Source organism: Rana temporaria, chromosome 5 (assembly GCF_905171775.1).
Source record: "Rana temporaria chromosome 5, aRanTem1.1, whole genome shotgun sequence".
NCBI lineage: Eukaryota > Metazoa > Chordata > Amphibia > Anura > Ranidae > Rana > Rana temporaria.
The window spans coordinates 101,663,593-101,689,934 of record NC_053493.1 but is presented as its reverse complement, the minus strand read 5'-3'; the positions used below and the strand labels follow the sequence as shown (position 1 = coordinate 101,689,934).

General features: G+C 44.1%; 1 protein-coding gene across 1 annotated transcript in view; it reads right to left on the bottom strand.

Annotated features, from left to right (window-relative positions):
* OXNAD1 (oxidoreductase NAD binding domain containing 1) overlaps positions 1–26,342 on the bottom strand; it is a 119,159-nt gene that overhangs the window by 79,564 nt on the left and 13,253 nt on the right. Inside the window, exons 3-4 of the mRNA XM_040352953.1 lie at positions 2,691–2,843; positions 2,289–2,355 (exon numbers count right to left, since the gene is read on the bottom strand). Coding sequence (XP_040208887.1) covers positions 2,289–2,355; positions 2,691–2,812 — 189 coding nt within the window. The 5' untranslated portion in view covers positions 2,813–2,843. The remainder of the gene's footprint in view (positions 1–2,288; positions 2,356–2,690; positions 2,844–26,342) is intronic.

Genomic DNA, 26,342 nt, shown 5'->3' with positions numbered 1-26,342 from the left:
CAATAACCCCTGTTGACACAAATGCCTGGTTCCCAACTTTGCATTTTTTAATGCGTTTTCAGATTTGCACACACACACACTACAGTCCATTTAACATGGTGTCCTATGGGTCGCGTTCACATCTATGCATTTTATGGAAAGGGCCAGGAACTTTTTTCTGGTTTTTGGTTCCATAGACTTCAATGGTTCAAAAATGTGTATTGAAAATGCAACTGGAATATGCAGCATGCATAGGGGTGTGAACCAGGCCTAAACAAATGGTAAGGGTAAGGCTGCTTTCACATTAAGGCACTTTGCAAAAAAAAAAAAAAAATAGCGCCTGCAAAGCACCTTGAAAGAGCCTTTCACTCCAATGCGAAAGCCCAAGGGCTTTCACACTGGAGCGGTGCGCTGGCAGGACGGTAAAAGTTCTGCTAGCCGCATCTTTGTAGCTCTGTAGGAGCGGTGTATACACTGCTTCTAAAGCGCCCCTGTCCATTGAAATCAATGGGCAGCAGGACTCTGCGAGCAGTTTTAACCCATTTTCGGATGCTAGCGGGGGGTTAAAAGCTCCCTGTTAGCGGCCGAATAGTGCCGCAAAAACAACAGTAAATCGCAGCTAAAAATATCGTTGCTTTACGGCCGATGCCTCAATGTGAAAGCGGCCTTAGGGAAAAATCACCCAATGGGACACCTGCAACAACTCTCTAGGATGGGAGAGATTGACTTTGGAGACACGTCGTTTTAAAAAATGTAGTTTTTCGGGTTGTAAAAAATGATCGTGTGTGGGCAAAAACGACGTTTTAAACCCGCGCTTGCTCAGAAGCAAGTTATAAGATGGGAGCGCTCGTTCTGGTAAAACTATCATTCATAATGGAGTAAGCACATTCATCACGCTGTAACAGACAAAAAAGCGTGAATCGTCTTTTACTAACACGGAACCAGCTAAAGCAGCCAAAAGGCAATTAGAACTTCCCCTTTAGAGTGCCGTCGTACGTCACCGTGCTTTGTTCATCATTTTTTTTTAAACAATGGTGTGTGGGCAACGTCGTTTTTAATGATGAAGTTGGAAAAACTTTGTTTTTTGGACATGCTGAAAAACAACGTTTTTTTTTCAAGCCTGAAAAATGATTGTGTGTACGCGCCATTAAAGTAAGAAAAAAATACACTTTAAAAATGCTCTGTAGGCTAAAACGAACTAATCAAGACAAGACAGTGCTACACTCAATGTGAATAATATAAAAAATAGAAGAAAAGACATTATCAGCTGCTAGCTTTTAACATGTGACTAACACAATGTATACAATTAAAGATATGAAACAATTTGATTTATATTTTTCACCGGACTTTATTCTGGAAAAAATGGTTTCACATGTGTGCATATGTTTGAAGGGCCAATTCACACCATAGAAACGCAGTCCAGACACGTTCCAGATGCTTTTCTGCATGTGTGTATTTGATGCGTTTCAGTTCCAGAAAAAAAAGTAGAACATGCTGCATTTTTTTCTGCACTGGATTGTACTGGAACGCTGTAAAAAGCATCAAAAAGGCCCCGTCAGTGCCAGAATGGTGCTCATTGTATATCGGTGGTCATGTTTATGGAAGTGCCAGTATGGTACTCATTGTATAGCTGTGGACATGTTTATGGGACTGTCAATAAGGTACTGATCGTATACTGTATCTGTAGACATGTTTATGGCAGTGCCAGTAATGTACTCAGTGTATATCTGTAGATATAAAAACAAAATAGGAACTGCACTACATTATAAAGATTGTTTTTAAATTTAAATAGACCGTGCCTTTATTGCACAGACGCCTAAATCTGCTATACGCATTACAGGAAATGTGTTAATTTTGTTTAAATAATGCATTAAAAGCCAACTCTTTTCTAAACGGGTGTTGCAGTTTTGTGTGGTTTCTGGCAAAATTTGTAAAATTCCAGCTTTCTTCTTCTTGGGATCTTGAAAAATAAGTTCTCCCTGCCAAAATGTCTAGTTTTGGCCTAAACATATGATAGTATTCCGCTCCCCTGATAGATTTTACATAATATAGAATAAACAGTAAATGGGGAGTACAGGAGTGAGAGAATGACAACACTGTAATGGCCTTGTGGCAGGGCAGAGATCTAAACTACTGTGTGGAAATCTAACCAATGGGGTCTCTAAGAGCTACAATAACCCAGCTGGTAATTCAATATATCGCTGCTCACACAACAGTGAAAATGTGTGGGTGTTAAAATAAAAGAGATGAAGTAAAAAAGGACAATTAAGCAAGGAAGTATTTTATGATAGATGAACCTGTCCACTCACCTCCTGCCTGAATGTGTTTGCCGTCCTCTCCAAATGATCCGTCTTCCTTTGTGATGTCATTTTCCTTCTATCATTAAATAAATCCAAAATCAGGAATTGAAAAAAATATTCTAGTTAAAAAAAAAAAAATCACTGCATTTTTCCTATCATGATAACATAGAATTATTTAATATCCGTGTTCTGAGTTAGTAGAGCAATCCAGAGCCACGAGCAGCAGAAACAACTGTGCTGCCTTGCTGAACTACACAGTGTAGGGGCTACTTACGAAAAGGCCGTGTTGTACAACAGCAACAAAATCTACTGTTTGAGAGTTTACTGAGCATCTCTATCCTAGAACAACAGAACTGCCATCACATCGCTTTTCAAACAATATTTAATAGTGCTTGCAGACAGCTCACCCACCTATTCAGGGTACAAGAGCACAAAGCAGGAGCTCTCCGCAGCAATGAGGACAACTGACCAGTGAAAATTCCAGTAGTCCCTCTGAGCACTTGACAAGAGGCTGAAACTGCAGCAAGAGCCATGGCTGGGGACAACGGTGATCAGCTCTTTAGTCTGCAAGAAACAATACAATAAAAATAAGCTATGATTAGGAATTATAACACAAGAATAATAGTCCTAAACATGATTCACAGCAATCACAGTTCATTAAAAAACACAATTTGAACTATTTTTGTTTTTCTATAAAAAAAAAAAAAAAAAGATATAAAATGCATCTATGGTCAGAATGTAAAATCATATATTTATTCCCACACTGAATTTCAACTATTTCTAGCCTATTCCTATTAACCACTTCAATACCAAACACTTTCCCCCACTTCCTGCCCAGGCCAATTTTCAGCGCTGTCGCACTTTGAGACATGTCATATCGTATGCCAAATCTCAGCCTATTGGCGGCAATGGCACTGTCCCAATCAGTGGGAAGCCGTACCAATTACCAAAAGTATTTCAATAGACATCTGTGCATGAACCCACACAGATGATGTCTTTTAAATCGCCCCCAAACTCGCACTGAAATGCAATTTTGAACTCGTACAATTTCAAACCCGCGTTCAGTGTGAACGAGGGCTGAATGACAATTGCGCTGTCATGCAACACTGTACCCATATGAGATTTACATCATTTGTTCCCACACAAATAGAGCTTTCTTTTGGTGGTTTTTAATCACCACTGAGGTTTTTAATTTTTGGTAAATAAAATAAAGGAAATAAAACAGAAAAAAAAAACAATGTTTTACTTTGTTTTTTGTTATAAAATGTTACAAATAAATAAACTTTCTTCATAAATTCAGGTGAAAATAGTCCAAATCAGTGTATATTATTTAGTTTGTAAGAAAGAGTCCACAAACTGTGGTATATTATATTATATATATATATATATATATATATATATATATATATATATATATATAGTGATAGTACAGTTCCCTGTCCTGGTAATGGTCGCCCAGGATTCTCAAATAGGCAGGTTGAGGGGCTCCAGGGTTATTTAATGTGGAGGAATCTGTTTGGTCAGTTTCCTCCCAAGTTTATAAAATCCACTTGGGGACCTGGAGCCCAGAGATTCTATAGTGACATGGGTGGGATGGAATCTCCAATCCTGGGACCGGGTTTTGGAAACAGCCAGGAGTCTGGCTGGTTGATTGAACAGGTGGTTCCTGGGCTTATAGTAGAGTCAGGACCAGTGTTCTGGACTCCACCCTCCCGAGGAGTCCAGGCAAGCAAGGGAGAAGCATGCATGTCTGCATGGTATAGACCAGTGTTTCTCAACTCCAGTCCTCGGGGCGCACCAACAGGTCATGTTTTCAGGATTTCCCTCAGATGAAATGGCTGTGGTAATTACTAAGCCAGTGAAACTGATTAAATCACCTGTGCAAAATAATGGAAAGACTGAAAACATGACCTGTTGGGGCGCCTCGAGGACTGGAGTTGAGAAACACTGGTATAGACAGAGGACCCAAAGCTGTGGGCTGAGCAGCACAGAAGCTGAGAGAAGGTACAGTGATTTGTACAGGTACTTTGGTACGTGGCCAAGAGGGCTGAAGTGTAAGCCTAAGGGGCTGTATTTCTGAAGAGAGCCAGGTGGCTCGGCATTTTCGGTTGACTATTTCTTTATTGCTGTAGCAACTTGAAACCCCCTGCGTGGGAAATTCTGGATGGACGTTTTTCTTTCTTTTAATAAAAGTGGGTCAACAAACCCTTAAAAAGCACAACTGGCGTGGACTCTGCTCACTGGTATGCTCTACACAGATGCTAAATAACCCCAACATTACAATATATATATATATATATATATATATATATATATATATATATATAGCACTGACCCCCGAAGGAGCTGCTGGTTTAATTTGGGCCTGCACTCTACCAATAAACCCCACTAACTTGGCTCAATCCCCTTGGCACAGCTGTGATGCAATGCAATACAATACAATGTAAGACAATACAAAATACCTGTATTATAACCCCAGGATCCACTGACTGCACTTGGAGTGAGAAAAACAGTACGCCACAACAACTGGATACTTAACCAGAGATATATTTTACTGTGAAATATGCAAAGAAGTGATTACAGTAATTGTGCTGTCATCCCAACGTAAGACGACAGCACAATTGATTTAAACATAAGCTATTTGAAAACAGTATACATAAACATTTTATACCTGGGAGCTCCCCCTACTTTATTAGCTATGCGTGAGATCTCACTTAAAGTACTTGGTCTTGGATCTTCTTCTCTTCGCTAGCTAAAGTGATTTGTAATCCACAGTTTTGATGAGTCAAATTGAAGTGAAAATGCTCCTGGTGTAACTGCAACAACTATTTTAAAATCGCTTGAAACGTCAAATTAGATAGGCCTCAAGCCTTCTCGGTGTCAGTTTCTCTGCTCCTCTGTGGAACTATAAATCCCAGTGAGGCCTGTATGAGTCTAACTGCGTGTAAACTTAGCAAACTGTGGGTCGTGACCCGCTCACCCACTGGATCGGAGCTCCGGGTAGCAACTTTTGTTCAGGGTCCTGTGACTGCAATTTGCTTCTCCGTCAGCTCCGTTCAGCTCCGCTGGATGGATCCCGTTCCCCCGATGCTCGGATGAGTGTCTCTCGGTCTCTGCAATCCGGCCACTGTCCCTCGGGCACCCTCAGATCACTTGCCCCAACCACCGGGATTGTTTTCCCCTGTCTCTCCTCGTCTCCAAGGCAACCAAAAAAAATCCTCAACAAAACATCTCTCTGCATTACCAGTATTTGGGTCTCTCCTCGTCTCCAAGGCAACCAAAATACTAAACAAAACATCTCTCTGCATAGACGTTGTATTAAAGTATGCAAACACACATCAATATACAAGAATGTAGCGCTATATATATATATATATATATATATATATATATATATATATATATATATATATATATATATAAAAATTTAGTAATGACAGCCTGAAAACTCCAGGACAGTACAAATATCCCCCAAATGACCCTTTTTGGAAAGAAGACAGTTAGTAAGAAGCATGGTGTGTTTTTTTAAGTTGTCATTTTTTTGTCACCAGTGCAGTACAGAGTCATCATATAACTGGTGCGACAGTGAGCAGGGACACTGACTGATGACAGTAGGTAAAGAAAAATAAATTAAAAATTGTAATACATTGTTTACATTTTTTGAAATACTTGTTTTCTTGTTTATTTAATTTTTCTTAATTTTTTTTTACATACTGTGACCAGAGCATTAGTGTTACCATAGTAACACTGTTCTACATTGGAAAGGTGATCAGGTTTTTTTTTACACACACTAGGATTACTTATAGCAGTGAATTTCACTGCTATAATCAAGCATTTTTACTGAATATAATAGATTTTTATTCTTGAGCTTAAATACACTTTAAGTTAGGGGTGACCAACCAGTGGCCCACGGGCCACGTGTGGCCCCCGGAGCCCTCCAATATGGCCCACAACCTCCTACTCTGGAATGGCAGGTTGGCAAGCCCAGATTGCAGGTTGCCGACCCGCCATACCACAGCATCAGTGTTGTGAATTAAGCTGGTGGTAGAAGAAGAAAGCAGCTGCGGAGCAGAGCCCCATAAGCCGATGCTTCCTATACAGCACCAGCTTTTGCCACAGGCGGAGTCTATAACAAAGTTCAGCTGACCCACAGGATAGGCACAGGTGCACTAGGCTACGCCCGTGGTGTCTGTAAACCGCAGCACATCAGTGTGAAAGCAGTCTTAGGCCCTTTTCACACAATTGGCCCTGCCCAATCGGACCCTCAATTCACCTCTACAGAGCGGCAGATATAAACAGACTTTTGGCTGTTTACACCCGCCTAGCTCCAATCCGATCCTCTAAAAATAAAATAGAAGGGAATTCGTCCCCTTCCATCCATGCTGATTGGATCGTAGGGCCTTTAGAGTAGCCGTGACCTGTCATCCGCCCGCTCTGCTCATTGTGGCCCACAACTAGTTACCAAGTTGCTTAAAGCGGAGCTTCACCCTAAAGTGGAACTTCCGCTCTTTAGAACCCTCCCCCCTCCAGTGTCACATGACACCTTTCAGGGGGGAGGGGGTGCAGATACCTGTCTAAAGACAGGTATTTGCACCCACTTCTGGCCACAAAGTCTGCGGGTCCGTTGTGTTCTGGGAAACACACGGCTCCCAGAACACAGCAGGGACCAGTGAGCACGGCGCACATGACTCGCGCATGCGCCGTAGGGAACCAGGCAGTGAAGCCGTAATGCTTCACTTCCTGGTTCCCTCACCGAGGATGGCGGTGGGGGCAGCAGAGTGACGAGCGATCGCTCGTCCTCTGCTGCTGACGGCGCTGGACTCCAGGACAGGTAAGTGTCCTAATTTTAAAAGTCAGCAGCTGCAGTATTTGTAGCTGCTGGCTTTTAATTTTTTTCCGGCGGAGATCCGCTTTAAGTGGCCCTCGCTCTTCAAAAGGTTGGGCACCCCTGCTTTAAGTGGTTGTAATCCCTAAAAAAAAAACCCTGTAAGACAAAGGCATAATGAGCTAGTATGCATCCGTCTGTGGACATCTCTCCCGGAGCTTACTAACGTCACTCCCGCGCATGCGCGTGGGAGCCGCCGGTAGCGGCAGGTCTAACTGAAGCGAAGGCACGACCTGCCGTTGCTTCAGTGCGCATGTGCCGATGACTTTGGCACATGCAGACACAGGGGGATATCTCCTAAACCGTGCAGGTTCATTAGTTATCCAGGGAAGCTACAGGTAAGCCTTAATATAGGCTTATCTGTAGCATAAAGTGAGTTGTCTGCTCTAAAGATTTTTATTGGAGCACACCTGTCTACATATTTTTCCTTGTTAACATGTCATTTGTATTGAGTGTATACCTGTATTCATTAGGACCCTTTTACACGAGCGGACCGATCAGGTCCATCAGTCAGTTTTTCAAGATGGACCCGATGGGACCCCCTATTGTCCTATTTTCCTCTATAAAGTGGTGGATGTAAACGGACATGTGTCTGTTTACACCTTCGGATATCCAGTCCGATTCACTAAAAACAAATTGATAGGGATCGGTTCCCTATCTACCCAGAGAATCAGATCGGATGGCAGTCAGGTGTAAACAGACAGTCGGTCCATTTACATCAGACTGCCCACAAAGCAGTGTAAACATACATTAGGTCACATGCAGACTCAGGGAGATATCTCCTAAACCGTGGAGGTTCAGGAGATATCCAGGGTAGCTACAGGTAAGTCTTAAAGTGGTTGTAAACCCACTATTTGGACTTTTACCTACAGGTAAGCCTACAACAAGGCTTACCTGTAGGTAAGGAGAATATCTCCTAAACCTGCACGGTTTAGGAGATATTACCCCCGCAATGCGGGCGGCGCATGCGCAGGGGGGGACTCCACGGCTGAAGGACCGGCATCGCCGGACCCTGCCGATTTTAAATCTCCCGCGCGCACGCGCGGGAGTGACGTCATCGCCGCTCCAGCCAATCACAGCGCTGGAGCGGCGATACCCGGAAGACACGCCGGAGCAAGATGACATCCTGCTCGGCGTGGACCAGGTAAGTGGTACACACCTCGTTCCGAGGTAAGTATTTCATAATAGGCTAGTATGCGGTGCATACTAGCCTATTATGCCTTTTGCATTGCAGGTTTGGGGGGGAAAAAAAAAAGTTTATGCGGTTTACAACCGCTTTAATATAGGCTTACCTGTAGCATAAAGTGAGTTGTAAGGGTTCACAACCACTTTAAAATACTTGTTCTGCTCCCTACAATCCATCATAAATTATATTATTATCACCACATGCCTGCTCTAAAGATTTTTATTGGAGCACACCTGTCTACATATTTTGCCTTGTTAACATGTCATTTGTATTGAGTGTATACCTGGATTCATTAGGACCCTTTTACACGAGCGGACCGATCAGGTCCATCTGTCAATTTTTCAAGATGGACCCGATGGGACCCCCCTATTGTCCTATTTTCCTCTATAAAGCGGTGGATGTAAACGGACATGTGTCTGTTTACACCTTCGAATATTCAGTCTGCCTGCCATCAGATCGGATGGCAGTCAGGTGTCCATTTACATCCCACCGCCCACAAAGCAGTGTGGACACGGACCAGCCGTCTGTCTGCTCAGCAGGGACCAGCGGACAGATTCCCTGCTGAGCTAGTGGAGTTTGCCCCGTGTGAAGGGGCCTTATCCAAGTTTTTTTGTGTGTAAACATACATTAGGTTACATGGGCCAATCTGGCTTATTGCGTGCTTTTTTGTTTTTTGATTTCTGATTGTCAAATCCCATTTGTACTTTGAAAACTTTAAATAAATAGGTTAAAATTCTTTACAAAACTGAGGATTATGAGACGTTTTTTGTTCTATGGAAAGTGGTCGGGCAACATTTGGGGATACATTTAAAATCGCTGAATCATTTATTTCTGTGCTTAAAAAAAAATATAGCAGTTATACCCATAAACTGTATGTTCATGGTGTGTTGGGATAAAATAAAATATTGCCTCCAGCATATATTTCTTATTGTTATAAAGAGAATACATTGCTGAGTAAATACTGGATCATTTTATTTTCAGTGTGCTTGGAAGGGAAGTTGGAAGAGAAATGGCAAAACATTATATATTTTTTAAAGTTTTTTATTTTATAATAAAAACTGCCTATGGATGTAAACAGAAATAAGATGAAATAAAAAAAATCCATATTTCTCTTGCAAAACAATCTCAAATTTAGATGGGTATCTAACAGAATAAACAAAAAAAGTTTTATCTGGGTGAACTAATGCAGAAATGAAAAGCAAAAATTGCTCTGGAATGAAAGTGATAAAATGTTGTAAATAACAGCATCTGTATACTAAGCTACAAACTGCAATTTCAAGTTCGAATTTCGATTATTTTTCCTATTCGGTACTAAAGATTGTGAACAAAAATGTGAAAAATAATGAAAAAATTCAAATTTTCTAATACTAAAAAATTATATTAAACAATATCCCAATTTATGTCTGCAGAATGGGACCATATCTATCTAAATCTGCATACAGCATGTCTGTGCTATGAAAATCCTGGACTGCTTACTATGCTGCTTATCTGAGATAGAAGAGTTACTATGGGAAGTCTGTGCCATAAAGTTCTACAGTTGCCAACAATATTTAATTAATACTTGGCATCTTTTTTTTGGCAAACGCACAGCGGCCATGCATGATCTGAAATCCTGGATAAGTAGCCAAAAATACATACAAACAAGAAACCCTGTTTTGGAGACGATATTTGATCAAGCTATCTGGCAAAATAAAGACAAAGTCTTCATAACACCAGATATGACTTTTAAATGATCTTTAAAGCAGAGTATTTACAATCACTATTTAATGCACTGCAAGGTCCACAAATCACCCATAAATACATCATTTTAGGTTATCATCACTTTTCCTGTTTTAAAGAGATGCTCCATAAATAGTCCCAAAATTGGCACAGCCAGTCTGCCGACTTGACTTTTCTCTGTTAGTTATCCAGTATAACCACCTGAAGAGTACATACCTTCACGTTGTTACAGGCATCACCTCAGTATTATTGTTTCCAGGAGACTATCAGCTTTTTTGTAAAAGCCATTGAAGCAGGTGGCAGGGGGGGTGATGACCCAAACCCACCCCCCACCAGTGCCCCTTTGGAGAACCCAGAAGTGAAGCCGGCAGATCCAGTGGCTTACCATAGTGCTTTTCGGGGACCAGAAGGTCTCTGATCAGCTCTATGGTATTGGAGAACGGAAGCGACAAGCATTTTTATCACTTCCGGTTTCCCTGGAAGTATACAGCGCCATTTTTAAATAATAAAAGCATCTGATCTCACTGATCTTGGTGGGATCAGATGCTTTTAAGGGCAGAGGAGATATCTGGGGTCTAATAGACACCAGATCTCTCCATAAAGAATACCTGTCAAAGCCCATTGATCACAATGCTTGTGACAGCAATAATATTGATCAAAAAACTAAAAATTTTAAATTGAACAGAACAGTGTAAAAAAATAAATGTTTAAAGCGCCCCCGTGCAGGTGTTGGTCACACACACATACCTAAAGATTGCACAACACATGTGGGGTATAGCTGCAAATGTCAGAGTGAGAGCAATAATGCTAGCACCAGACCCTCCGTGTAACTCTCCACTGGTAACCTGTAAAGGCTTTTAAAGAATCGCCTAGAGAGATTTTTAAATCACGTACCATTCCGTGACCGTGTGCAATTTTGAAGCGTGACATGTTGGGTATCCATGTACTTGGGGTAACACCATATTTAATATTTTACCCAAACATTGGGTAGTATATTGTGTGTGCATTAGTATTCATTACATTTTTTTTTTTTTTTGAAAAATATGTTTTTGAAAAATCGCTGGTGCAAATACTGTGTGACAATTTTTTTTTGCAAAAACCATCATTTTATTGTCTAGGGCCTTTGATGAAGAAACAATATATAATCTTTGGGGGTCGAAGTAATTTTCTAGCACAAAAAAAAAAAAGCAGATTTTTACATTCAGTGTCAGAAAAGGACTGGTCTTAAAGTGCATAGACTCTTAACCTCCCTGCCCCCAGCCTGTAATTTGACAGTGATGGAGCAGCAGTAGGCTTATGTGCTGCTTTCTCCTCCTTTTAGAATGTTCATTGTCAGCACATGTAGCTCACCTAATTGGCTCTTAGTTTTGCCCCTCCCTCTTCCTGTCATAGTGCTACTGTACATTGAATTATAAGAGGCTGTTACCAATTGAAATTCTGGTATTTACACAAGCTACAATAAAAATATATTCAAGAATTTGTATTTAATATATAACTTAATCATCTTTTGTATTTGCCTAGAGTTCGGTTTTAAGAAATGCATCTAGACCAGGGTTTGACAAATTTTCTTGGAATCTAGGAGCCAGCTAAAAAAGTTAGGAGCCAGAAAACGCGCCCCGTCCTGACGAGCTCGCGCACAGAAGCGAAACACATACGTGAGCAGCGCCCGCATATGTAAACGGTGTTCAAACCACACATGTGAGGTATCGCCACGATCGTTAGAGCGAGAGCAATAATTCTAGCCCTAGACCGCCTCTGTAACTCAAAACATGCAACCTGTAGATTTTTTTAAACGTCGCCTATGAAGATTTTAAAGGGTAAAAGTTTGTCGGCATTCCACGAGCGGACGCTATTTTGAAGCACGACATGTTGGGTATGAATTTACTCGGCATAACATTATCTTTCATAATATTAAAAAAAATGGGGTAACTTTACTGTTGTCTTATTTTTTAATTAAAAAAAGTGTAATTTTTTCCCAAAAAAGTGCGCTTGTAAGACCGCTGCGCAAATACGGAGTGACAGAAAGTATTGCAACGATCGCCATTTTATTCTCTAGGGTGTTAGGATAAAAAATATATATAATGTTTGGGGGTTCTAATTAGAGGGAAGAAGATGGCAGTGAAAATAGTGAAAAATGACATTAGAATTGCTGTTTAACTTGTAATACCAACGGCCAGCACCAGATGGCGCCAGCTCACACAAGGAAGAGCTGGGGACTTCACAAGGCCGCAAAGCCGCAGCCTCAATTACCGGACATCACGGGCCCCCCGCGATCGAGCGCCGGGGATGGTGGGGGCCTAGTCCGCCACGATCCTGGGGAAAAGGCGCTCCGCGGACTAGGCCGAAGCCGCGGCCTCACCTAAAACATCCTGCCCACAGCGATCCTGGGAAAAGCACGCGAGCGGCAGATGCCGCTTGCGGCCTTTTCCCAGGATCGCGGCGAGCAGGATGTTTTAGGCGAGGCTGCGGCTTTGGCCTAGCCAGCGGAGCCCCGGTCCTATGGAACAAATTTTTTTTTTTTTTGACCACCCTCCAAGCCAAGTCGCCAGGACGCTATTTCTAGTCACCATAGCGACCTGGCAACCGGGATTTGTCGAGCCCTGATCTAGACTGCGGATAACCACAACTTTATTTGGGTGCTGCTGGATAACATTTTATAGTATGTAATGACTGGTGTTGTCCACAAAGGACTCAAAACCTAGGCTTGAGGTATAAATTCCTAAAACAGTCTTATGTTATCTCTATATGAACTATATACACTATTAGGCATGTAAGCTGCAGTTTCTGCAACCTTTTTGAATATGATGAGCCTTCACCAAAAATCAAACACCTATTGCAGGGGATGGCTAAAATTTGACATCACGGTACAGACCTCTGGAAAAAGCAGTAAGCCAATCACACGAGCTGGAAAATTCGATTTCTGGGAGCTTTCTGCACACCAACAGCAATAAAAAAAAATTGCCTTTTTTCCCCCCATATACTGTAGATTAGGATTTTCTATAGCCTGAAACCCCATTAAAGAAAAAATATTTCTTTCAAGCATGGTGCCCAAAAGCAACCAAAGAGAATTCTTCATGACCTGCTCCTGACCCATTACCACTTCAGTAAAGTGAACTCGGCACAAGGCATATTAGCTACTATAAAGGCCGGGTTCACACTGGTACGACAACTGCTCCGACATTGGGAGCTCATGTCGCATGACGTGTGAAAATCAATGTTTCCCTATGGGAGCCGTCTTAACTGGTCTGACACAAGTCGGTCTGACTTTGAAAATGCTCCCTGCACTACTTTGGTCCGACTTTGATCCTACTTCAGCCCATTGAATATCACTGAAGTCGGATCGCCATCTTGCATGATTCCACTTTGGCATGCAACTTGTGCTCTGATGATCTTGAGGAGGAACTCCACGCCAAATTTTAAATAAAAAAACGGCATGGGTTCCCCCTCCAAGAGCATACCAGGCCCTTCGGTCTGGTATGGGTCTTAAGGGAAACCCTCTACGACGAAAAAACGGCGTGGGGGTCCACACCAGGTCCTTATCTGACCACGCAGCCTGGCCGGTCAGGAAAGGGGGTGGGGGACGAGCGAGCGCCCCCTTCCTGAACCGTACCAGGCTGCATGCCTTCAATATGCGGGGGGGGGTGAGTGCTTTGGGGAAGGGGGGGCGCCCTACGGCCCCCCCATCCCAAGACACCCTGTCCCCATGTTGATCAGGACAAGGGCCTCTTCCCGACAACTCTGGCCGATGGTTGTCAGGGTCTGCGGGCGGGAGGCTTATCGGAATCTGGGAACCCCTTTAATAAGGTGGCTCCCAGATCCTGGCCCCCCACCCTATGTGAATGAGTATGGGAAAAAAGTGTCAATAAAAGCAACACACTACACAAGTTTTTAAAGTAATTTTTTAGGCAGCTCCGGGGGTCTTCCGACTTCTTCTGCCCTCACTGGTTCTTCTCCCTCTGTCTGGTGTCTTCTGCTGGGCCTCCTCCGCTATCTTCTGCTCTTTTGTCCGCTCTTTTTCCAGCTCTTGCCCGGTCTTCACCATTGACTTCTTCCCTCTTCTTTTCTTCTGATGTTGACACAACGCTCTCTCCCACTCTAATTCCCACTGCACGGTGTGCCACTACTTATATTGGCATGGGGCGTGACATCATCCAGATGCCCCGCCCCTGATGATATCACCGTCCGTGGCATGGTGGGTAGTGACGTCATAAGGGGCAGGCCTCTGGTGACCCCAGCCTCATGCCAATATAAGTAGTGGCACACCGCGCAGCGGCCATTAGAGTGGGAGAGAGCGTTGTGTCAACATCAGAAGAAGACAACGGAGAAGACCAGGCAAGAGCAGAATATAGCGGAGGAGGCCCAGCAGAAGACACCAGATAGAGGGAGAAGAAGTCAGAAGAGACCCCCAGAGCTGCCTAATAAATTACTTTAAAAACCTGTGCAGTGTGTTTTTTTTATTGACACTTTTTTCTACAGATGAATGGGTAGGGGTACAATGTACCCCATACTTATTCACATAGGGTGGGGGATCTAGGGAAACCCTTTTTAAAAGGGGGCTCCCAGATTCCGATAAGCCCCCCGCCCACAGACCCCGACAACCAACGGTCAGGGTTGTCGGTAAAGGGCCCTTGTCCTCATCAACATGGTGACAGGATGCTTTGGGATGGGGGGCCACAGGGCACCCACCCCCCATGTTGAGAGCATGCAGCCTGATACGGTTCAGGTCCCACCCCCTTTCCTGACTGGCCGGGCTGCGTGCTTGGATAAGGGTCTAGTATGGACTTTGGGGGGACCCCCACACCGTATTTTCGGTGTGGGGGTCCCCATACCAGACCGAAGGGCCTGGTATGCTCTTAGAAGGGGAACCCATGCCGGTTTTTTATTTAAAATTTGGCGTGAAGTTCTTCCTAAAGATTCTTACCAGATACAGTGCCTAGTATTGTCGAGGATCGAAGTCTGATCCCTGTTCATTTAAGTCGGTCTCATGACGGACTTCAAGTCGCAGGGCAACGTCAAATCCAAAGTAGTACAACTGTCATATCGTACCAGTGTGAACCCGGCCAAATCTGATGTGTCCCTGGTGCTGCTGGCTCCTGCTTTCCTTAAAATCTTTAGCCTACGAGTAGGCAGGTAAGTTTATTTTATTGCAGAATAGAAATTGCTTGCCTCAACTGTAATGAAGAGCCTGCCTGCTCACAAATTTTGTTTTATTTAGAGTTAGACTTTAGTTCCACTTTAAGTAGCACTCCCTATTGAAGAAGGCTGTGCACAAATGTAATAGTATTAGTTACCAGCACAGCGATTCTCTGCCCAAACTGACTTCCTTTTGAAACTCCATATCATTTATTTGTGGTCAGCATTATGTTTAACAGATATTTAAGAGTGGTATTCTTGGAATTGCTGACTCTGCAAATGTTTGACCCATTGGCCCCCAACTTCCTTGTTCTGGGTCAGATGAGGAATGCTAGTGAGCACTTAAGAATAACAAAACACAGACTTCAGTGTCAGGCTGTCTCATACTTGGAAAGTAGTTTAAAAGCTATGAGAATGTCCAGTAGTATTACTAAAATCACATCTGGAGCACCCAGGGTTGTACAGCCCAGTTGTGCTGAAGGACACCAGATAAGACATAAAACTGTAGGGCAACTATGAGAATAGCAACTAATATTACGCCTTCCTTATGTTTTTATTATTTTTTAATAATAAGAATAACAATGATTGTGGATTTTTACCATTTTCCATAAGGAAACAGATGGGTATGGAGAGTGCCTAGCGCTTTTTTTTTTTTAGGCAGGCATCTGGTGGCATCCTTAAAGTGAGAGTAAAGTCTTTTTTTTTTTTTTGTTTAAAAAAAACAAACATGTTATACTTATCTGCTCTGTGTAATGGTTTTACACAGAGCAGCCCTGATCCTCCTCTTCTTGGGTCCCTCGTCGGAGCTCCTGGCCCCTCCCTCCTGCTGAGTGCCCCCACAGCAAGCGCCTTGCTATGGGGTCACCCAAGCTGAGATGTTGCTCTGTGTGTCCATTCAGATACGGAGCTGCAACTTGGCCCTGCCTCCTCTCTCTCCTCACTGATTTTGACTGCTCGCTCGTCCGGGCTGCATGCTCGGATAAGGGTCCGGTATCAATTTTGGGGGGCTTCATGCTGTTTTTTGTGGGGTTCCCCTTAAAAAAAAAAAATCGGTACCAGACCCATAGGACCTGAAATAGCTTGGGGAGGATCCTCAAATTGTTTTTTTTTTCTTTTTTAATGCCAGCATTCTTTTGTTTACATTCAGCTGTCAGCGGGGAATCCCACTGTATGCAAATGTATTATTTGTATTATAAGCAATCAGAGTCCACTCTGCTGAAGTGGGAGCAGGTTAAAGCGGAGCTCCACCCTAAAGTGGAACTCACGCTGATCGTTTACTGCGGGCAGAACGTCACCTCCCGTCGTCCCCCCGTTGTGCTCTGGAAACACTCGGCTCCCAGAGCACATCGAAAGCCAATCAGCGGTGCAGCGCAACTCGCGCATGCGCCGTAGTGAAGCCGGAGCGCTTCACTTCCTGGTTCCCTCACTGAGAATGGCGGGGGGAGCAGCAGAGTGACGAGCGATCGCTCATCCTCTGCTGCGGACGCCGCTGGACTCCAGGACAGGTAAGTGTCCTAATATTAAAAGTCAGCAGCTGCAGTATTTGTAGCTGCTGGCTTTTAATATTTTTTTTTAGTGGCACATCCGCTTTAAGATAGATGCTGGCTGGTTGCCATTGGACACCATGCTTGAAGGAAATCTATTTTGATTTTGTTTCTTTGGGAGAGATGCACAGAAGCCATTGTTGACTTCTCGTTCTTCTAGTTTTAGTTACCTAGCTGTCATGCTGGCATCAATACATTTGGAACACACATGCAGATAAGGAGTTCTGGCTTGTTCCAGGTCAGTGACTGAGGAAGTATTAAAGCCAATGGATCAGTAGAACAGCAAGGCAGCTTGCATTTTCAAAAGAAAATCAGCAATGGCAGCCCCAAGTTTCTATCAGGAAAGGTTTGTAGTAAACAAATTTGGTTTGACTTCCCTGACTTCTGGGCTAAGCCTTGCCATCTATTTCCATGGATCAAAGACTGACTAACCACTTGGTATCTGGGCCAATTCTGACACTTAGGGCCAGATTCTCATACATTAACGTTGCTCCTGGGCAGCGTAATGTATGTGCTGTACGCTACACCGCCGCAGGTTTACAGGTTTACATCCTGATTCTCAGAACACTTACCTGTAAACTTGCGGCGGTGTATCGTTAATTCGCTCGGCGCAAGCCCGCCCAATTCAAATAGGGCGGGCACCATTTAAATTAGGCGCGCTCCCGCGCCGAGCGTACTGCGCATGCTCCGTCGGGTAAATTACCCGACGTGCATTGCGCTAAATGACGTCGCCCCGACGTCATTTGCTTATACATTTACGTAAATGGCATCCAGCGCCATTCACGGACGTCTTACGCAAACGACGTATTTTTTTTAAAATTCGACGCGGGAACGACGGCCATAGTTAACATTGGTTGCCCCTGCTAATAGCAGGGGCAACCTTACGCGTCGCGTACGCTACGGAAACGACGTAAATTCTCAGCGTCGGACGCGCGTATGTTCGGGAATCTCGCGTACTTACCTCATTTGCATAGACGACGGGGAAAACGACGATGCGACACCTAGCGGCGGGAAAAAAAATTACTTTTAAGATCTGACAGCGTAACAGCCTTACGCATGTCAGATCTAATGGGTATCTATGCGCAACTGATTCTAAGAATCAGTCGCATAGATACCCGGGGCCAGATGAGGAGATACGACGGCGCTAATGGTGTTGCGCCGTCGTAACGCCTTTGAGAATCTGGCCCTCAGCTTCTACATGTAAAAATCTACTTTTTTATTTTTTTTAGGTGCAGGCATCATTCCGGTATAACTACTGAAAGAAACCTGAAAACCTGAGGACGTCCATGGACGTCAAGCAGTTAAAATTCGGCTGTTCTCATAGCTGAGAGTCTGGCTGTCAAAATACAAACAGCAAGCAGGGATCCACCTTGATGGGAAAATGGAGAAATACTTTATTTTTTATTTTTTTTGCCCTCCGGCTGAACGAAAAAGAATAACTGTGTATACTCAGCTTTAGTGACTCTTTTTAAACAGGTGATTGGCAGATAGTTTGGGTATTCAGGGATAATATAGGGGCTCACAAAAAGGCCTTCTCCAGCCAAGGAAGGTAACAGCGGACACGCTGGGCTGGTCAATTTTGGGCGGTGGTGAATGGGGGGTGCATTTAAATTTAGTGTCTGACAGTTTCACTTTAAATGTTCTAATTATAATCAACTGAAACCTGATTGGCTACTCTGGGTTACTGCACTTTGCGCTGTCATACTGAATAAGCCCAATTGTCTAGTAATCAGACTACATCAAACCCTCAGCTACAGACGGCACTACATGGAGAATTATTCAGGAGATGATTACAGCGCATGTTGAAGTAGCTCAAGAGTACTCTTCAATCACATTATTCCTCCTTGGCACAAATAATGAAATGGCCATTTGCGTGTAATAGAAGGAGTTACTGTGCTGAATTTACAGGACTGGCCATTCCTAGTTGCAATTTAAAATATATAGCAATTACTAAACCAGCACTAATGCTTAGAGCATTATTTACAGATTAGCAATGCAGCACACCTTCTAATTTACAACCTACATAATGCTAGCTTTTTACTTTACAGCATTGCCAGGATTCAGATCTGAAATGATTAGCAGACGGCAACCCCAGCATGATCCACTAATAGCACTGCCTGCTTCCCTTCTACAAGATTCCTACAGATATTCAGAATTTGCTGCCGGAGGAGGAACCAATCAAAACAAAAGCAGCATTTGGCCAATTCATATTTTATTACGATTGAAGCTTGATCAATAGATTGCTAAACCTGAACATGTTTAGTAAATCTAGTGGGATATGTTTACAATGAAATAAAAAATGCCAAGCCGTTTTGCAAACCCTATGGCATGACCTTACTATTTCATGATAAAAGCTCAAAATATACTTTAAAGTGATATTAAAGTTTTTTTTATTTATTCTAAATATAACAAACATGTTATACTTACCTTCTCTAAACAGCGTTTCGCACAGAGCAGCCCAGATCCTCCTCTTCTCGGGTCCCCCACCGGCGATGCTGGCTCCTCCCTCCTTTCAAGTCCCCCCGACAGAAAGCAGCTTGCAATGGGGACTCCCATCCATCTTTCTCCTCATTGGCTCACTGACTGTGATTGACAGCAGAGGGAGCCAATGGCTCCCACTGCTGTCTCAGCCAATGAGAAGTGAGAGGGCTAGTGTGCACATCGCTGGATTGCAATGGGACTCATGTAAGTAAGTATTAGGGGGACTGCTGCACAAAGAAGTTTTTTTTTACCTTCATGCATAGAATGCAAAAACCTTGAGACCTTAGAATCACTTTAAAGCTGAACTCTGGGTACAAATAGTTTTAATTAAAATATGTCCACATTTATAAATCCCTTTTGTGTGCATCAAATGCCTTTACCAACCCAGATATTACCTTCTAAATGTAGCATTGACATTGTTACAGTCTATTGTGCTATACCTAGCCTGCATGGGTGGGGGGGGGGGGGGGGAAGACGACTCAGCAGGTCCCACCCACTACAGAGTGCCCGCTGAAAACTAGATGAGGGGGTGGAGACAAGACCAGTCATCCTGCACAAGGAGAGAGAGCAGCAGTGACCGGTCTTTATTACAGAATGTTCCTGCAGAGAGAAAAGCTTTATTAGACTGTAAGCTCTAACTAGCAGGGCCCTCTTAGGCCCCATACACACGAGAGGATCCATCTGCTGAAAAATCTCAGCGGATCGGTTTCAGCGGATAGATCCCCTGGTGTGTACGTTCCAGTGGATATTTATCCGCGGATATTTCCGATTTCCAGCAGATAAAAATTTGTAGACATGCTAACAAATCTATCTGCTGGAATCGGCTCCAGCGGATCGATCCGGTGGTCTGTACAGACTCACTGGATCGATCCGTCCGAACCCATCCCTCGCATGCGTCGTAATGATTCGACGCATGCGTGGATATACTTATATGACAGCGTCGCGCACGTCGCCGCTTCATCATCGCGGGGACGGCGCGACACGTCACCGTGATGGGAATTCGGCGCGGATTTTTATCCGATGGTGTGTACACTCCATCGGATCAAAATCCTCAGAGGATTTATCCGCGGATACGGTCCGGCGGACCGTATCCGCGGATCAATCCTATCGTGTGTACCAGGCCTAATTCCTCTTCTACCAAATTGTATTGTAGCTGTACTGTCTGCCTTTATTTTGTAAGGTGCTGCGCAAGCTGTTGGTGCTAAAGAAATCGTGTATAAAAATAATAATGTTTGACTACTGCACAGATCTGGAAGAAACTCACAAATCACTCCAAGGTTCAAGTAATAATACACAGCTTTAACTAGTAACAAGACAGCTAACTTTACACTTCTTTCCTGACGAAATATCACATTTAAATTCTTTGCATCCATGGCAACAACCTTCAGTTTGTATTTAGGATTTCCCAGAATCCTTACCTACTTGCTCCTGTAAATGACTTAGGCCTTGTACACACGACCAGACATGTCCGATGAAAACGGTCCGTGGACCGTTATCATCGGACATGTCTGCTCGGAACTTTTGGTCTGATGTGTGTACACACCATCAGACCAAAATTCCCGCAAACAGAGAACGCAGTGACGTAGAAGACACCGACGTTCTCTGACACGGAAGTTCAATGCTTCCACGCATGCGTCGAATCCATTTGACGCATGTGCGGGATTTCGGGCCGCTGGTTATACATCATAACAAGCGGACATGTCCGATGAGTCGTACTAACCATCGGACATGTCGAACGGACATGATTCCATGCTAAGAAACTTTTGTCTGCTGGAAACCTGTCCGCTAGGCCGTACACACGGTCAGACATGTCCGTGGACATGTTCGGTCGTGTGTACGAGGCCTGACAGAATTATCTCTTCGGAATTCAGTACCACCCCTAAGTTTGCAGTGCTAGGAGCATTTAAAAATAAATTTTGCAAACATTTGCACAGAGTTATACGTGTCTAAAGGCATGCCAGGTGCGTAGCTTGTCCTTTACAAAACTGAAAGTGATAATTTGGTGAAAGTAGAGGCTGAACTTTCTACCTAGCTTACTGTGGATGTTGTTAGCATTTTCAAACATGTTGGTGCATTTCTGTGTTAAAAAAAAACAGGAAAACACCCCTAAAATAACCCTACAGCAAATCAATGTACAATGCCTCAGATACTCTATGAATGGGTCACAGATGGGGATGAGCTCTGGCATGTTCAGATCCTAGTCTGTTTAAAGCGGAGGTCCCGTGAAAAAAAAAATATTAAAAGCCAGCAGCTACAAATACAGCAGCTGCTGACTTTTAATGAATGGATACTTACCTGTCCAGTGCGCCCGCGATGTCGGCAGCAGAAGACGAGCAAACGCTCATTTCTCTGCTGCCCCTGCCGCCATCCTCGGTGAGGGAATCAGGAAGTGAAGCCTTGCGGCTTCACTGCCTGGTTCCCTACTGCGCATGTAAGAGTAGCGCGGCACTTTCCCAGTGATCCCCGCTGTCTCCAGGGACCAGTGTGTTTCCCAGAAGGCAGCGGGGGGGGGGGGGGAGTGGAGTGACTCCCGTGGGTGTCTCGCCACGGAACTGGGTGCAAATACCTAAATTATACAGGTAGCTGCACCCCCCTCCCACCTGAAAGGTGTCAAATGTGACATCAGAGGGGGGGGGGGGGGTTCGACTTCAATCACCAGGGATCCGACTTTGATCCCTGACAATACCAGACGCTGTCTGTTTGGTATGAATCATTAGGGAGAACTCCACGCCAATTTTATTTTTTAAAAACAGCATTGGGTTCCCCCTCCAAAAACATACCAGGCCCTTCGGTCTGGTATGGATTTTAAGGGGAGCCCCCATGCCGAAAAAAACGGTGTGTGGGTCCCCCCCCCCAAAATCCATACCATACCCATAAAAGAGCACACAGCCTGGCAGGTTAGGAAAGGGGGTGGGGACGAGTGAGGGCCCTCCCTTCCTGAACCATACCAGGCCGCATGCCCTCAACATGGAGGGGGTGGGTGCCCTGCGCCCCCCCATCCCAAAGCACCTTGTCCCTATGTTGATGAGGGACAAGGGCCTCTTCCCGACAACCCTAGCCGTTGGTTGTCGGGGTCTGCGGGCGGGAGGCTTATCGGAATCTGGAAGCCCCTTTTAATAAGGGGGCCCCCAGATCCCGGCCCCCCACCCTATGTCAATGAGTATGGGATATATCGTAACCCTACCCATTAACCTGAAAAAAAAAAGTGTCAAAAATAAAACCCAGCACACAGGGTGTTAAAATAATTTATTTGCCAGCTCCGGCATCTCTTCTGACTTCTTCTCCCCCCTCTGGCTCTTCTGTGTCCTCCGCTGACATCTTCTGCCTCTCCGGTTTTTCTCCTTCTGTCCGCTGTCTTCTCCGCTATCTTCTTGCTCTTTTGCCCAGTCTTCTCCCTCTGTTCTTCCAATGTAGACCCAACACTCTCTCCCACGTTAATGCCGTGTGCATCGACTTATATCGGCGCGGGGTCACAGGGTTATTATCTTAAGGTGACCCCGCCCCTTATTACATCACTTTCCGGAGCATGATGGGGTGGTGACAACCATTCGTTCCGACTTCAAAGTAGTGTAGTACTTTCGTCTGACAGTTACACAGGCATTCCCTGAAATCACAGCAAAATCGCGGCCGCGATATCAGGGTGAAATCATGCGACTTTGAAGTTGCAGTAGTGTGAAAGGAGCCTAAAGCAGAGATCCACCCACATTTAAAACTTTGCCCCATCCAGTTCTTTGTTGAAGGTTAAAAACGCATTGGAACTTTTTTGTTGTTGTTCAATTTACCTTTTTATCAATGGCATTTTTGTTCTCTTCCTGTGCACCTCGATGGGGAAGGTACATCTTTTTCTGTCAGCACATCGGCTCCTGGGAGATTAGGGTCAACAATCCAAGGAGCCAATGGGCATCCGCCACGTATAGAATCACAAGTACGCATCACTACGCACAAGAACAAGAGGTGCATGCTGGGTAGCCAGCAGCGCCATATCCTGGAAAGAGAACAAGTGGGCTTCAGATGCCCACACTAAAGATGGGGTTGCACTCCCTGGAGGCTACAAAGTAAGTTTTTTTTTTAACTACTTGCCGATCAGCCGCCGTCATTCTATGGAGGCAGGGCGGCTCTCCTGGGCGAGAGCCCGTCATACTATGTCGGCTCTCTTTGCGGCCACTAGGGGCGCATGCGCGCGCGCCCCCCTGCTTGTCCATGACTCCCCGGCGGGCACGATCGCCGCCGGGCACCCGCGATTGCTCGTTACAGAGCGGGGACCGGGAGCTGTGTGTGTAAGCACACAGCTCCCGGTCCTGTCAGCGGGGGAAATGCTGATCCTCTGTCCATACAATGTATTAACCGAGGATCAGTGTTTCCCCTAGTGAGGCCCCCCCCCCCCCCCCCACAGTAAGAACACACCCAGGGACATACTTAACCCCTTCCCCGCCCCCTAGTGTTAACCCCTTCACTGCCAGTGGCATTTTTATAGTAATCCAATGCATTTTTATAGCACTGATCGCTATAAAAATGCCAATGGTCCCAAAAATGTGTCAAAAGTGTCTGAAGTGTCCGCCATAATGTCGCAGTACCGAAAAAAAAAATCGCTGATCGCCGCCATTACTAGTAAAAAAAATATTAATAAAAATGCCATGAAAATACCCCCTATTTTGTAAACGCTATAACTTTTGCGCAAACCAATCAATAAACGCTTATTGCGGTTTTTTTTTACGAAAAATATGTAGAAGAATACGTATCGTCCTAAACTGAGGAAAAAAATGTTTTTTTATATATTTTTGGGGGATATTTATTACAGCAAAAAGTTAAAAATATAATTTTTTTTCAAAATTGTCGCTCTATTTTTGTTTATAGCGCAAAAAATAAAAACCGCAGAGGTGATCAAATACCACCAAAAGAAAGCTCTATTTGTGGGAAAAAAAGAACGCCAATTTTGTTTGGGAGCCACGTCGCACGACCGCGCAATTGTCAGTTAAAGCAACGCAGTCCCGAATCGCAAAAAGTGCTCTGGTCTTTGGGCAGCAATATGGTCCGGGGGGTAAGTGGTTAAAGAACAGGATTTAGAATACCGACATTTTATACACATTCCATTGTAAATAGCATTAGGTGTGAACATCCCAGGGGTTATTTAAAAAAAAAAAACTGGAACTTCCACTTTAAGGAGAGGTGGGCTCCCTCCAGGCATACCTACATTTAATCTTTCCATTTTATATGTAGGGCTGAAATAACTCATCAACATAGTAAATTATAATTGATTAGTTGGCCTGCATACAGAATGCATTATTTGTTTATAATACAGTGCAGCACACATACAGCTCAGTACACCGCTCACTAATATCAGTATACACAGTGCAGCACACATGCAGCTCAGTACACCGCTCACTTATATCAGTATACACAGTGCAGCACACATACAGCTCAGTACACCGCTCACTAATATCAGTATACACAGTGCAGCACACATACAGCTCAGTACACCGCTCACTAATGTCAGTATACACAGTGCAGCACACATACAGCTCAGTACACCATTCAATCATGTCAGTATACACAGTGCAGCACACATATAGCTCAGTACACCGTTCACTCATGTCAGTATACACAGTGCAGCACACATACAGCTCAGTACACCATTCAATCATGTCAGTATACACAGTGCAGCACACATATAGCTCAGTACACCGTTCAATCATGTCAGCAATGCCTGAGAACATGTGACTGTAGAAAGAGCCATGGCTCATGGACATGTAGTCTGGTTCAGAAGGAAGTGAGTGATTCTAAAAGGAAGAAGTTGTTTTCTCTTGCTATAGCGGCACTCTACTATGCTTTGGGCTTGCTATAGCGGCACTCTACTATGCTTTGGGCTTGCTATAGGGGCACTCTGAAGACAGAAGGAGCCAGAAGTGCCTGGGGGAGGAGAATCAGGGCTGCTCTGTGCAAAACCATTGAATGGAGCAGGTAAGTATATGTTTGTTGTTCTAAAAAAATCACATTAAATATACGTATAAATTAACACCTTATAGTCGTGATTATCTGTTGTTTTTGTATTATAAAGGTCTAAAAAAAATTAACCCCATCATGACGACAAGTGGAAAAAAAAATACATGATGCTGCTGCTGCTGCTACTAAGGCTCAGATTCTCAAAAGAGATATGACGGCGCATCTCCAGATACGCTGTCGTATCTCTGCGTAGCGCCGTTGTATCTATGCGACTGATTCTTAGAATCAGTTACGCATAGATATTTATTAGATCCGACAGGCGTAAGTCTCTTACGCCGTCGGATCTTAACTGCAATTTTTTTTTTGCCCGCTAGGTGGCGCTTCCGACGATTTCCCCGTCTAGCAAATTAGCTAGATAAGCGAATTCTCGAACGTACGCGCGGCCGACGCAGTAAAGTTACAACGTTTACGTTAGGCTTTTCCCGGCGTAAAGTTGCCCCTGGGTCTATGAGGCGCAGCCAATGTTAAGTATGGCTGTCGTTACCGCGTCGAAAATTAAAAAATTTACGTCGTTTGCGTAAGTCGTCCGTGAATGGGGCTGGACGTCATTTACGTTCACGACGAAACCAATGACGTCCTTGCGACGTCATTTGGAGCAATGCACACTGGGATATTTTAGGGACGGCGCATGCGCAGTTCGTTCGACGCGGGGACGCGCTTCATTTAAATGAAACACGCCCCCTACCTGCCGAATTTGAATTCCGCCGGGTGATTTACGCTACGCCGCCGCAACTTTACAGGCAAGTGCTTTGTGAATAAAGCACTTGCCTGAATATTTGTGTCCTGGGTCTCTTGAGACCATAGCAATGTCCCTACTTTCTGCTGATAATCCACAGGTTTTCTATGTTTGTGTAAAAATTAGGGCTGTTACTCATTAAAATGTTCGTGTTTGATTAATCGATTTTCTTTTTTAATTGATTAATCGACTAATTTCGATTAATTATAACGCACATACAGATGCAACTGCTTTTAGCTGATCTCCTTGCAGGCTGATTCCCAGTGCAGCTACCAACCACTGGGAAAATGGATAGCAGGATACAAAACACACACAAAAGGCAGCGCTCAATGGGAATAGCATTAAAACTTTTATAGTCTTCAAGTAGGTAACAAAATAA